We start from the raw sequence: 13095 nt of genomic DNA on the forward strand, positions 1-13095 counted from the left end.
CATGTGTTTGAGTGGGCGAGCGCTGCAGCGGCAGGCAGCCTGCAGAGGGCGGCGGACATGGACAGTTGGGATGAGGGCACAGAAAACCCCCTTGCCCCTCAGCAAAAAGGGCTATCTGTTTTTCCCCAAAGATTTACTTACGATACTTTACTTTACTTTAATTTCTTTAATATTTTATTTGAATGAGAGGTGCACTGCTCAGCCCTGGCTTATGGTGGTAGAGCCTCAGGCACGGAGGTCTTCTGCATAGTCATTCCACAGCCTCCCACCTGTGACTGTTACTTACTAGCGATAGAGATTGAACCACACTGCCCTCACGCCTGCACACCCTGAACTCAGAGCGTCACTATTCTAGACACAACATTTTGCCAGGTGGTGGCGCACCTGGTTAAGCACACACTTTACAACATTTTGGTCCTTGATGAGCCCTCGTGAGAAACCCCTCCTAATAGCAATAGCAACTGTACCTTGAGTTTTTGCTCAGGGCACCTGCAGAGTTTGACAAGAAGCTGGATACTTTTTCCTTTTTTTAAAAAATTTATTTTCCCTTTTGTTGCCCTTGTTGTCTTTTTATTGTTGCTATAGTTATTGTTGTTTTTATTGATGTTGTCGTTGTTGGATAGGACAGAGCGAAATGGCGAGAGGAGGGGAAGACAGAGGGGGAAAGAAACAACTCCCCTGCAGGTGGGAGCTGGGGGGCTCGAACCAGGATCCTTATGCAGGTCCTTGCGCTTTGCACCATGTGCGCTTAACCCACTGCGCTACCACCCGACTCCCAAGAAGCTGGATTTTGAGGTTCTCGGGATGAGCGAAAGAGTGAGGGAAGCCCGGCTGCTGGCCTTGTCAGCAAGCCCACACTGGCTGTGGGCTCTGAGCCTTGCCCTCCGTGCAGGCCTTCTCCCATCCCTCCAGCCACCCAGGAGGGTTCTGTTCTGATCCTGAGTCCACTCCTATCTTAGACCTGAACTCATTTCACTGCAGTGTCGTTTGGGGAACGGAGTCGGTCCCTCTTTACCCTACCGCTGTCAGTGTCTAGCCTGCTAGTGATGCATAGGGCAAGTCACTTCTCTTTCAGCAGCAGTGCCAGAAACACAGAAGCAAGGACCTGACTCTTGCAAGATGCCTGTGAAGATGCCTGTGAAGCTCCGGGGAGGTGGGGCCACCCAGTCAGAGGGACTGCTCACATTTCTGAGAGGCCAGAGCAAAATGCATCTTGTTACCCCCAAACTAGAGGCTCTGAGCCTGGGGCCGTAGCCCCTCTGGTGTATGTGATGCCAGTGATCAACTTCAGGACTTCATGCTTGAAAGGACAATGCCTTACTCACTTTGGCTTTTTTTTTTTATATTTTGTTTTGTTCTGGTTTTTGTTTTTTGCCACCAGGGTTATTGCTGAGGCTTGGTGCCAGCACTGTGAATCTGCTGCTCCTGGCTGCCATTTTCTCTCTTTTCCTTCCTTCCTTCCTTCCTTCCTTCCTTCCGTCCTTTTCCTACTTTATATGACAGGACAGAGAGAAATGGAGAGGGAAGGGGAGACTATTTGACACCTGCAGACCTGCTTCAGTACTCATAAAGCAGAGCCCGTGTGGGTGGGCAGTGGGCCTGAACCCAGATCCTTGCGCGTGGCGATAATGTGCACTTAACCAAGGGCACCACTGTCTGGCCCCTGCGTGATTCACTCTGTAGCCTCGCAGACTGCAGCTCTGCCCCTCAGTAGAGACACTCCCACTGATGAGAGAGAGACGGCCAGCTAGGTCTGAGCAGAGCAGTCCTGTTTTGGCAAGCGAGCCCCTTGTAGCTCCTCTTCTGTCTGAACCACCAAGAGCAGGCCACAGATTGCCAGTTTCTTCTTTCTCCCCAGAGCCCAGAGCCTGTTACGGTTTGTGGTGGTGCTGGAGACTGAACCTGGGGCCTCAGAGCCTCAGACATGCAAGTCTTTCTGCATAGCCATTATGCTGTCTCCCCAGCCCCAGCCCCCAGTTTCTATAGTAGTGCCAGCTACTGGTCAAATTAGGGTTGCCGCTCCAGGTTCTTGGCTGCGGGGATAATTCTCTACCATCCTTAGAGACCATTTCCTCTGGTTCCAGGTGGCGGAGATGTCAAGATTGAAAGTCAGAAGTTGAACTTCAAGGAGAAGGCCCAGGCGAAGGTGGGATCCCTCGATAATGTGGGCCACCTGCCTGCGGGAGGTGCTGTGAAGGTAGTGAGTGGTCGTGTCACCCAAGGGGCTCCGCTGGGAGGGTGGGGGTGACAGGAGTCCGGGTCCCAGCAGGCCAGGCGGGTACTTGTCACCGGCCCTCCGTCTCTTTCACCACATCATTGCTGTTCCCATGGTTCATCAGCCCTGAGCCAGGCAGCAGTGAAGGGGCCTCAGCTGCCGCCGTCAGCAGCCGGAGCAGACTCTCTCCTGGCCTTCACTGCTTCCTGAGTCCATGTCAGTACTCTCCGGGGGGCCTCGGCCTGGGGCATAGAGCCCCTCAAGGCAGATCTCTCCTCACCCCACCTTACCCCCCTCTACCTCATGAAAGAGAGGAGTGGACATGCGGAATGTCAGAGGAACATTTCCAGCTGCCAGCGGAGAGGCTGCGTGGTGTAGCCCGGCTCAGGAGCGGCAGCTTCCCATCCTCAGGACCGGCTGTGCCCTCTCTGCCCTCTGCCCTCTGCCTCTCCTCCTCTCCATCCTTCCTCCACAGTACTGTCAGACCTTTTGTGTGCCAAGGTGCTGTCTCCCTTTTGTTCCGTGTTGTCTCTGGAAGTGGGACCTTAGGGAGACTTACTTGTTTTGGACACGGAGAGAAATTAAGCAGTCAGGGGTAGGGGCAGAGAGACCTGCAGCAATAGGGGGAAAGACTGAGAGAAACACCAGAGCACTGCTCAGCTCTAGCTTGTGGTGGTGTGAGGGATTGAACCCGGGACTTTTGGAGCCTCTGGCATGAGAGTCTGTTTGCATAACCATTATGCTGTCTCCCCCTAACCTTTCTCTCCCCCCACCGCTCTTACTTCCTCCTCCCCTCTCAATTTCTGTCTTTCTTCAATAATAAATAGTGACTAAAAACATCGAGAAAAAACGGAAAAGAACCCTGCAGCACTGTTTCTCACGCATGAAACCTGGCCCCCGCAGGTGAATACAGACAGGTCCTTGTGCCCCGCAGCCCGAGTACAAGGGTGGCTGGGGTCCCTCGGGGGAGGGGGAGGGGACGTCAGCTGCCAGGGCTCTGCCATCATACACGCAGCTCGTTCATCCTTCCCCATTGTTCTGATTGTCGTCTTAGCATCTGGGCATGTGGGAGTCCTAGCTAGGTCTTAGTTTCTTTCCTTCTTTCGTAGATTTATTTATTTCAGTCTAGGTTGTTTCACATGACAGAGAAGATGGGCACATCTGGTCCAGGAGGTGGAGAAAGCATGAGGTCCTGAGTTCAGTCCCCGGCAGCACACGTACCAGAGTTTTCTCTCTCTCTGTCTCTCTCCCCCTCCTATCCCTTTCATTCTTAAACAAGTAAAATTAAAAATGACTAATTAATAAAAGAAGCTAGAGGAGCATCTGCTCAGGGTGGCCCTGGGGCTTAGGCGAGTGAGGCTGTGCTGCCCTTTTCTGCGGTCACATCGTCTCCCCTGGAGTCAGGCTTCTTCCGTTTTTGTATTTGTTTCTTTACTGGAGAGAGACAGTCAGAAATCAAGGGGGATGGGTTGATAGAGAGGGAGAGAGACAGCTGCAGCTCTGCTTCACCACTCAAACCCGGGTCCTTGGGCACTGTGTGTGCTCAACCAGGTGCGCCAGCGCCCGGCATCGTGACTCTCAGGGCACAGACATTGTGGCTTCCCAGAAGCCTCTCTGGTCTCCCTCCTCTCCTGTATTCACACTGTCTCCTGTAAGACCTGCCAGGCCCCACAAGTCTCCCTAGCTCACCCCTGTGGAAAGAAACCTCCCTCCTCCCCTCGCTCTCCTGAGAGAACAGGCCCCTGGGCCTGACCAGCAGGCAGGCTCCCAGAGAGGTGCTGAGAGAACTGTCTGCACCCAGCCCTGTGCTGCAGAGGACACAGAGCCACTGGCAGGTGGCCTCACCGGGGAGGGGCACGCGCTAACCGGCTGTCACACCCGCTGTCAGAGCTGTTCTCCTTGGGAACCTTGTTGGGTGGTATCAGAGCAGCCCCTGACAGTGTGTCACCAGCAGGCTGCAGCCTCCTGTTCTAGAACCCGAGTTCTCGTCCGAACAGGCCAGGAGCCAGGAGCTCGTTTAGGAGGAGCGTGAGAGTGGGACAGCAGGGCGGGGCCTGTGTGTGAACCCACCACCATCACCCCATCCCACCCCTCCCCAGCTGACCCTGCACTGTCTCCCCCATGTTTCATTGTAGACTGAGGGCGGTGGCAACGAGGCCCCTCCGTGTCCGGGCCCCCCCGCTGGGGAGGAGCTGGCCGTCCCTGAGGCAGTGCTCGAAGCTGGCGCCCCCGCTTCAGCCAGTGGCCTCAGTGGCTACACCACCCTGTCAGGGGGTGGTGACCAAAGGGAGGCCCAGGCCTTGGACACCCAGATCCAGGAGACAAGTAAGTGGCTGGGCTCGGCCTAAGGGCCAGCCGGGGACCCTGCCACTGGCCGCCACCTTGGAACGCCTTTGCTTTTTGACTGGTGTGGCTACATTTTAACGCAACCACCTTTTATTTTCCAGGCATCTAACGATGACATTCTGGTCTCGTCTTCCATCCCGTGTCTCCCTCTTGTCTCCTTCGTTGCCCCTCCCTCCCCTCCTCCTGTGTCACTGCAGATTGAGACCTACAGGCTGACGTTCCGGGCAAACGCCAGGGCCCGCACCGACCACGGGGCCGACATTGTCTCCCGGCCTCCCCACTTCCCTGGCGGCCTGGGCTCAGGCACCCGGGTCCTTGGCTCCCTCCCCCGGGGCCGCCCACTAGACCCTTGACCGCTTGGGTGCTAGGCGGCCCTCTCCCTCTAGGCCTTCCTTCCCTGCTGCCTCACCTGTCCCGGGCAGTAGCAGCCCGCCTCCCCTCCCCCAGCCTCCCCTGGGCCCACCTCCTTGCTTTGCTGCTGTCACCGCCGCTGCTCCCCAGGGATGGTCGGGTGGGGAAGAGGAGAGGGTAGGCTCACTGGACTCTGTGGCTCAAGGAGAGGGAGCTGGATTCCAACCTCCGTTCTCTGGACCAAACCCAAGAGAAACTGCTGTAGCCTGCCTCTGCATTGGCTCCTTCTGAAGAGCGAAGTGGATGTCCTGTGATGACGGCTGCTGACTGCATCCCTGGGGCCCACCGGGCCTCTGCCTCTCCCCCAGCCCCTATTGGCCGCCACCAGGTGGGGGAGGCACACTTGCTGCCCTGCCCCATGCTGGTCAGGGTCAGTGCTGAGTAGCTACTGCTCACTGGTTTTCTTTCTTTCTTTGAATAACTTCAGAATTGGTGGACTAGTCTTGCATGTTGAAGCCATGTCTAAATGAAGGTTCTCAGTAGGTGTTAAAGGCAGCAGGGAGGAGAGACCCTGGAGCCTCCACCCAGGAGGTTGTTGAAGTGGGGTAGGCACGAGTGGCTGGGCAGCACGGTCTGCTTACTGAGCAGAGGCCCTCTAGGGGCTGGCAGACGCGGATGGTGGTTTTGGATTTGGTGTGCACTGCTTTTCTAACCAAGAGGCTGCTCGCATCACATTCCTGGGATCTGGCGGGAGATACGAGACCAAGGCCAAACACCAGGGGGGTCAAAATTTTGCCGGCCTGCAGGTCTAGGACACCGATCCCTTGTTCACCACAGAGCCAGAACTTGTTGATTGTGGGTAATCAGGTCTGGAAATTTGAGGGGGAAAGGTGAAACTGAGGGAGGTGAGTGGCCTCCCAGCAAGGCCTTGGAGTGGCTATGATGAGCGATCCTGGGAATTTTATTGACAAAAGAAATGTATTGCACTTGTATTTTTTTGTATTAAAGTTTGCATGGTTTCTAATAAAGAATTCAAACATTAACGGTCTGTAGTGAAACGGCCTCAGAGCTGCCAGGGCTTCTCCTCGGCAGAGCACTTTGTGCAGTGCAGACTTGCCCCGGGAGGCTGCCCATCTTGGTGCCTCGGGCCTTTCCCTTTGCAAGCTGCAAGACTGACTCCTGGTTGGCTCCAGGTCTGGTCTGTTGGCTCCATTTCTAGACTCCAGGCACACAAACTGCCGGGGCCTTGTGGAAAAATGCCCCCAGAGCCAGAGATGGTCTGCAGAGTATCAGCAACACTATTTTGCCAGTGAGAGCGAGCTGGGAAATGACGTGGGTGTGGGGCAGACTCAGTGGGGCCATGCCAGTCGCCCTACTCATCTGGGCACAGGGGTGCTGAGCTTAACTGGCTCTGGGCTTCCAGGGTCCTGAGCAGAGCTGCAGCTGGACACAGCAGACTATTCTAGAGGTGGTCTGGTCACCCACGTGCCCGATGCCCAGGCTGCCCTGACCAGCGGGGACCAGAGGCTACGGTGCCATTCAGGGGCGGGACATTCTGTACTCCCCGTGCTTGTGGCTCAGCCAGCACCCTGTCAACCTGCGACCCTGTTGTGACTCAATAAAGCTCGGAATGTCCCACCACACCGGCTGCTCGTGATGCTTCGTTCCCACCTGCGCTGCCCCCATCCCCCACTCCGTAGCTGTCTCCTTAAAGCTAGGACCCAGCTCTCCTGCAGCTTTCTCAGCAGAACCCAGGCAGTCGCCACTGACCTGCCACCTGAAGCCCCAGGGCTGAGGTCCAGGGGGTCTTCTTGCCCTGGCCCCCCCAACGTGCCTGACTAGGATGTGAGCTCCACCGAGCTGACCCGAGCCAGTACACACCAGTCAACAGCACCTGTCCCTTTTTCCCAGCGGGTGAAAGTGGCTCTGAGCCCCTCCTGCCTGGAAGACTGCCCAGTCTTTGCCACTGTCACCCATCCCACCACCTCCAGTGCTGAGGGCCTGAACCAGGACCCTCAGCGGGTAGCAATGCTCACAAGGGATAAATAGAACTTTATTTTAAATAAACATCTGCGCTCTGTACACAGCCCCAGCAGATGGGGGCTCAGTCATCAGCTGTCTTCCGCACGTCAAAGCTGCCGCAGGGTCCACGCAGCAGTTCTGCCAGCAGGGCCAACAGCTGCCCGTGCTCCTGCTGCACCCCGGGCGGCAGTGCGGCCAGTTCGCTGCGCAGGCTCCGCTCCACCATGCGGCTCAGAGCCCGGCGCAGCTCCCTCAACAGCCGCACTGTCCGCGAGTCACCCTCCAGCTTCAGCAGATCGCTGTCACTCAGCGATATGGTGGCCCGGCGCCCATCATCTGTGGGAGGGTCAAGATGGGGAGACAGGCTCATTCATGCCCTTGGTTCCCAGTCCCAAGTTCAATCCCCCACTCCACCAAACTCTAGAGCTGAGCAGGGCCCTGGTGTTAAAAAAAAAAAAAAAAAAAAAGACGGGGAGTGGAGGTGAGCCCAAGGTCCCGAGGAGAGGACAGCGGTGTCCGCAGATACCCACCCCGGATGTGGACATCGCCGTCCGTGAGCAGTAGCACAGCCAGAGGATGCACCTGGGATGAGTCCCGGACGAAGACGCTGCCATTGGACTTGACAGCCATGAAGTAAGTCAGCCACCGGCTCCGGAGCCGTGTGGCCTCCCTAGGGAACAGGGGTGGGTGAAGCCCCCGGTCTGGCCCGCCCAGCCCCCGCCCGGCGCTGCCCACCCCACCTGTTGATGGTCGACTTGTGCAGCAAGACGTTGCCTGATTTGGTCCTGTAAGTGACACTGTTGGGCTTGAACTTGCCCTGCCGGGTCACCTTGCCTTGCCTCACCTGCAGGGGAAGGGAAGATAAACTAAGGAAGGGGTGGGAGGTGGGCAAGGGGGCCGGGTGGTTTGCTCCCGTCCCAGAAGCATCACCTGGATGAGGTTGGGGTAAAGACCGGCCATCAGCACACCCTTCACCAGCTCCTCCTCCTCACTGTACTCGTTGCACTGGGCGGAGGCCAGGGTGCAGTCCGAAGGCTTCCCCACCAGGAAGGCCTCGTAGATGTTCTCTGAGAACTGCTTGATGAGCCCTTGGGAGGCAAAGCCGGGTGAGCCGCACTGCCACTGAGAGGCAGCAGCGGGATGCGGGCGGGCGGGCGGGCAGGGCGGCTGACCGTGGATGAAGCGCAGGCTGGGCGCGTACAGCAGGTTCTCCTCCAGGTAGTTCTCCCGCGAGCTGCGGTCCTGCCAGCGCAGCACCTCCTCCCAGCCTGCCACAGCCCGCACGAAGGCCAGGTGGTCGCTGCCGCTGTCCTGGCTCAGCAGCGCCTTCACCTGGGAGGGGACAGCCGGGGACCGAGGTCACGCGGCGGAGGCGAGAGGCCACCCGGGACGGCGGCGGTCGAGGGCCGGAGGGGGAGCCGAGGGCCGCGGGGCCAGGCCGGGTCTGACCTTGTCCACCTCTGCCCGGTTCTGCAGGCTGCTGCTGAAGGGGTCCCGGGTGAGACAGGAAACGACCACGAGCAGCGGGTGCAGGCAGCGGAAGATGGCGGCCAGCACGATGGCCTTGGCCAGCCGGGGGTCCGTGGAGATGTGCGCCAGCCGCTGCCCCAGGGCGGTCAGGTACTCCCGCTGGTCCAGCACTCCTACAACGGCTCGGGGTCAGGCCTGGCCGCCAGCCACTCCGCCACCTGGCCGGGCCCCGCCTACTCACCGATCTCCTGCAACAAGATGACGGCCTCGTCCACGGCCTTGATGTTCGGACTGTCCACAGCCTTGGAGAGGAATTCCACTGCCTGTGTGGAGAAGCCGGCCCACCGACAGCCTGTAGCCCACCGAGAGGCGACAGGTGTTCCCGACACACCCGGGCCGGCCCCGCCCCGCCCCACCCCGCCTACCGTCTTCTCAGGCATGTGGATTTTGGCTTGCAGCACCAGGTTCTCGAGGGGCGTGCGCAGGATCTCCGGCACTTGGAAAGGGACCATCTTCTCCAGCCGGCTCCGGGGGAACAGGTGGTAGGCAAAGCCCGACTGGCAGCGGCCTGCCCTGCCTCGGCGCTGGATCACGTTGGCTCGCGACACCCATACCGTCTCCAGGCACGACACCTGCGGAAGGGGGCGGGTGAGCAGCAAGGGGCCACAGTGTTCCTCTGTACACACACACACCCCACCAGCCTAACCTGAGCCTCAGGTCACCCCCCAACAGCTCCCCAGACACTGAGCCTCCTGTGCGGCTCCTGCAGACACAGCAGGACCTTGCAGCTCTGACTCGGGCTCTTCCCCGGGAGCCGGGAGGCGAGCGCCACCTTGGTTTTGAGGTCATAGCGTTCCTCCTTGTGCAGACCGCTGTCCACCACGTGCACGATGTCGTTCACGGTGATGGAGGTCTCTGCGATGTTGGTGGCCAGGACAATCTTGCGCACCCCAAGTGGAGGCTGCTGGAATATGGCCTTCTGGTCCATCATGGGGATGTTAGAGTGCACTGCGGGCAGCAAAGATGGTTAGACCAGCACTGCTCTTACTCCAGCCTCCCAGATCTTCACTCCATTTTTCTTTTTAAATATTTATTTATGAGAAAGATAGGAGGAGGAGAGAGAGAAAGAACCTGACATCACTCTGGTGCATGTACTTCCAGGGATCAAACTCAGGACCTCATGTTTGAGAGTCCAATGCTTTATCCACTGCACCACCTCCCGGACCACTTCACTCCATCTTAACGCAAAAGCAGCGCGGCCAGCCCCCAGGTCAGAGCAAGACTCACCTGGTAGGATGAGATACTGGCTCTCGTGCATGCCCAGAGCCTCCTGGAGGCGCTGCTGGACGCCTTTGATCTCCTGCCAGCCAGGCAGAAAGCAGAGGATCCCACCTGTGAAGGGAGCTGTGAAGGGAGCTGCCCACCCAGCAGCAGGTCAGGGTGGGCACGGGGCAGAGGACAGGGTACCCACCTGGTTCCCCACGAGCATCAATGTGCAGAACCAGGTCAGTCACAAGGTCCAAATCAAGTACACACTCGTCATCAGACTGGGGGACGAGGAGAGAACCAGTCACGGCCGCTGCCCCAGGCAGGCTGAGGCCCTCGACAGACCAGCACCCCCCCCCCCGCACGCACATGCCCCGCGAGGGCCATCCATAGCTCCCCCAGTGCCACGGCACTCCCGCAGGCACACACGGCAGCCACACACGGCCAGGCACGTGTCCTTGCTCCGGGCCACCAACCCTGAGGGCGAAGAGGGGCCCATACCTCGTGGTGCCGGTGCCGATGCGGGTACTGGTGCTTGCCCAGCTTGGCCAGGATGTCCTCCAGGTAGTGCTCCTTGACAGGGTACATGAAACCAGGAACCTTGATGACAGGGCAGCCGCCGAAGTAGCGGGAGAAGCGCTCGTTGTCGCCAGTGGCGCTCATGAGCACCAGCCGCAGGGCCGGGTTGAGCCGCTGCAGGCCCTTGAGCAGGATGAGCAGGAAGTCTGTGTTCACGTCCCGCTCGTGCACCTCGTCCACGATGACGTGGCTGACGCCCTCCAGGCTGGGGTTGCTCTGCAGCTTGCGGAGCAGGATGCCCACGGTGCAGAAGAGCAGGGCCCCGCCGCGGGCCGGGGGCTTGCTTTCCAGCCGCACCTGGAAGCCCACGTTCCGGCGCAGTGAAGGACCGAGCTCGTGGCTGACACGCTGAGCCACAGACACGGCGGAGATGCGGCGCGGCTGAGTGATAATCACGTTACAGCGGGCACCGCGGCCCTCAGTCACGTAGCGCTCCAGCAGCAGCTGGGGTATGCGTGTGGTCTTCCCACAGCCCGTGTCCCCAGAGATGACCACCACCGGGTGCTGCTCGATGGCACTGAGGATGGTGTCCCGATGCGGGTCCACGGGGAGCTGGGGGACCTCCTGCCACACCGGCCCTCGCCGCCGCCATGTCTCCAGCAGGCTCTGGCTCAGACGCATCTCCTCTGCTTCCAACAGGGGCACGTAGGGCTTGCCTGTGATGGGGTCACTCAGGGGCCCGGAGTCCTTGCCCAGGGGCAAAATGTCATCACTCTGCAGCCGGGGCTCTGGGGAGATCCATGAGCTGTCCACAGGGTACTGGGGGGTGGAGAGTCAAGCAAGATGATGAAATAAATGCCTTCTTCCACGCTCACAGAAAGCTCCCTCTACAGTCCTGTGACTGCCCTCGGACCCTTGTGGGCCCAGACTGGGCTGCTCAGTGTACTCTGGCCCTGTCCTCAGATGGGTGGGGCGAGTACTGCCTGCTCCAAGGGGGGCTGGCAAAGGGGAGTGGGGAACTATGGGCACACGGGGAGGTTAGCTTACATGGTTCAGGAAGGTCTCTATCTTGCGGAGGATGGGCTCGGGCACCTGGATAGTACAAGGCCGGCGCTGGGTCTCACCCAGTTCACGCAAGGAGGCCAGGTTGTACATGGCGTGGGTGAGCGGCTCGTTGTTCCGGTCCACCAGGCCCAGACTCTGCAGGGGGGACAGGACGGCTCAGCCTCTCCAGACCCAGTCCAGAAAGGCTCGGAAGCTCCAGAGAGAAGCAGCAGGACAATCTCAGATTTTTGGTTTTCAGCATAGGTGGTACAGAAAAAAAAGTAAATTCCCAAAAGGCAAGACTTGGTGTGTCTGCTTGGCCCCACACCTGCTCCGCTCTGGAGGGTGCCCTCGAGAACCTCTCCTCAAGCATTTGGCGTCCCTGTTAGCACTTCTATCTGACCCTTTCAAATCCCGCCGTGGGCTTCAAGGACAGCTGGTCTACGCTTACCAGCACCACAAACACCACAGGCCCCTCTGCCTTACTGAAGGCTATGCCACTCCTGCAACCTGACAGGCCAGCTGCCATGCCACAGCCTGTCTCTTCATGGCCCCAGTCCCATCTGTGACCCTGCCACACAATGCAATCTGCTGCCTGCAGCCTGTTGAAACAAGCTGCGGGGGCCAGCAAGACAGAGCAGCAGAGCGCCAGGCGTGTATGTCCGAGTTGCCGAGGTCCCAGGTTCAACCTCTGGCACAACACAGACTAGAGCTGAGTAGTGCTCTGGGGTGGGTGTGTGGTGAAAACAGGTTAAGTGTGACAGGGCGGAGGTCAGGCGGTAGCACAGCAGGTTAAGCGCACATGGCGCACATAAGATCCCGGTTCGAGCCCTCGGCTCCCCACCTGCGGGGGGGGGGGGGGGAGGGTCACTTCACAGGTGGTGAAGCAGGTCTGCAGGTGTCTCTCTCTCTCTCTCTCTCTCTCTCTCTCCCTCCCTCCCTTTGTCTTCCCCTCCTCTCTCATATAACTCTCTGTCCTATCCAACAACAGCAATGACAACGATAACTACAACAAGGACAACAAAATGGGAAAAATGGCCTCTGGGAGCAGTGAATTTGTAGTGTAGGCACTGAGCCCCAGCAATAACCCTGGAAACAAAAAAACAATCAATAAATGTAACAGGGCAAGCAGCTTAACTGGCAAAGCCTCAGGTTGGCATGCCTGCAGTTCCCAGTTTGACCTCTTCACCAAAGTACTATTCTCAGCTGTCTGTCTCTGCTTCATAAGAAATTCTCTCGTGTAGTAAATAAAACCTCAACAGAGAAAGCACGGAATCCCAACACCTCAGTAAGTGTATAAAATCAGTCATTCTCCCCTAGCACTATGTTCCTGTAATGTCTGGGTTCTCATCAAACACTTCCTTCAAGGAACTACCCTGGCAGGCCTCTAGGACAAGGATCTATGGGATCCTTGGATTATGCGAGATGCCAATCTGCTGAAAGCAGAGTGCACCCCCCCCCCCGAAATTGGATAGGACAAAGAAATTGAGAGGGAAGGGGAAAGCAAAAAGGGACAGAGACAGCAGAGGACCTACTTCACCATTTGTGAAACGTCCTCCCTGGAGGTGGGAACCAGAAGCCCAAACCCAGGTCTTTTTTTTTTTTTTAATTTTTTAAATATTTATTTTCCCTTTTGTTGCCCGTTTTTTTTATTGTTGTAGTTATTATTGTTATTAATGCCGTTGTTGTTGGATAGGACTGAGAGAAATGGAGAGAGGAGGGGAAGACAGAGAGGGGGAGAGAAAGACAGACACCTGCAGACCTGCTTCACCACCTGTGAAGCGACTCCCCTGCAGGTGGGGAGCTGGGGGCTCGAACCGAGACCCTTACACCAGTCCTCGCGCTTCACGCCACCTGCGCTT

The 13095-nt window shown here is 58.1% G+C and overlaps 2 protein-coding genes across 27 annotated transcripts in view; one reads left to right on the plus strand and one right to left on the minus strand.

The window, feature by feature from the left end:
* MAP4 (microtubule associated protein 4) overlaps positions 1-4967 on the plus strand; it is a 142446-nt gene extending 137479 nt beyond the window's left edge. For 5 of the 19 annotated variants that reach the window (XM_060204769.1, XM_060204772.1, XM_060204773.1 and 2 more), the window contains 3 exons: positions 2085-2197; positions 4351-4540; positions 4663-4894. In XM_060204769.1, the coding sequence (XP_060060752.1) occupies positions 2085-2197; positions 4351-4540; positions 4663-4670 (311 nt within the window). In that variant the 3' untranslated portion in view covers positions 4671-4894. Of the gene's footprint in view, positions 1-2084; positions 2198-4350; positions 4579-4662 lie in introns of those variants that run through there. The other 14 variants (XM_060204764.1, XM_060204779.1, XM_060204782.1 and 11 more) reach the window with 7 other exon arrangements.
* Positions 4968-6944: 1977 nt separating this feature from the next.
* DHX30 (DExH-box helicase 30) overlaps positions 6945-13095 on the minus strand; it is a 46110-nt gene continuing 39959 nt past the window's right edge. For all 8 annotated transcript variants that reach the window (XM_060204791.1, XM_060204785.1, XM_060204788.1 and 5 more), the window contains 13 exons: positions 11237-11389; positions 10172-11008; positions 9876-9951; positions 9692-9796; positions 9237-9412; positions 8830-9036; positions 8646-8727; positions 8384-8577; positions 8107-8266; positions 7865-8022; positions 7675-7778; positions 7465-7604; positions 6945-7270 (listed from right to left, as the gene is read on the minus strand). In XM_060204791.1, the coding sequence (XP_060060774.1) occupies positions 7017-7270; positions 7465-7604; positions 7675-7778; positions 7865-8022; positions 8107-8266; positions 8384-8577; positions 8646-8727; positions 8830-9036; positions 9237-9412; positions 9692-9796; positions 9876-9951; positions 10172-11008; positions 11237-11389 (2646 nt within the window). In that variant the 3' untranslated portion in view covers positions 6945-7016. The remainder of the gene's footprint in view (positions 7271-7464; positions 7605-7674; positions 7779-7864; positions 8023-8106; positions 8267-8383; positions 8578-8645; positions 8728-8829; positions 9037-9236; positions 9413-9691; positions 9797-9875; positions 9952-10171; positions 11009-11236; positions 11390-13095) is intronic.

The sequence above is a fragment of the Erinaceus europaeus genome, chromosome 12 (genome assembly GCF_950295315.1).
Source record: "Erinaceus europaeus chromosome 12, mEriEur2.1, whole genome shotgun sequence".
Lineage (NCBI taxonomy): Eukaryota > Metazoa > Chordata > Mammalia > Eulipotyphla > Erinaceidae > Erinaceus > Erinaceus europaeus.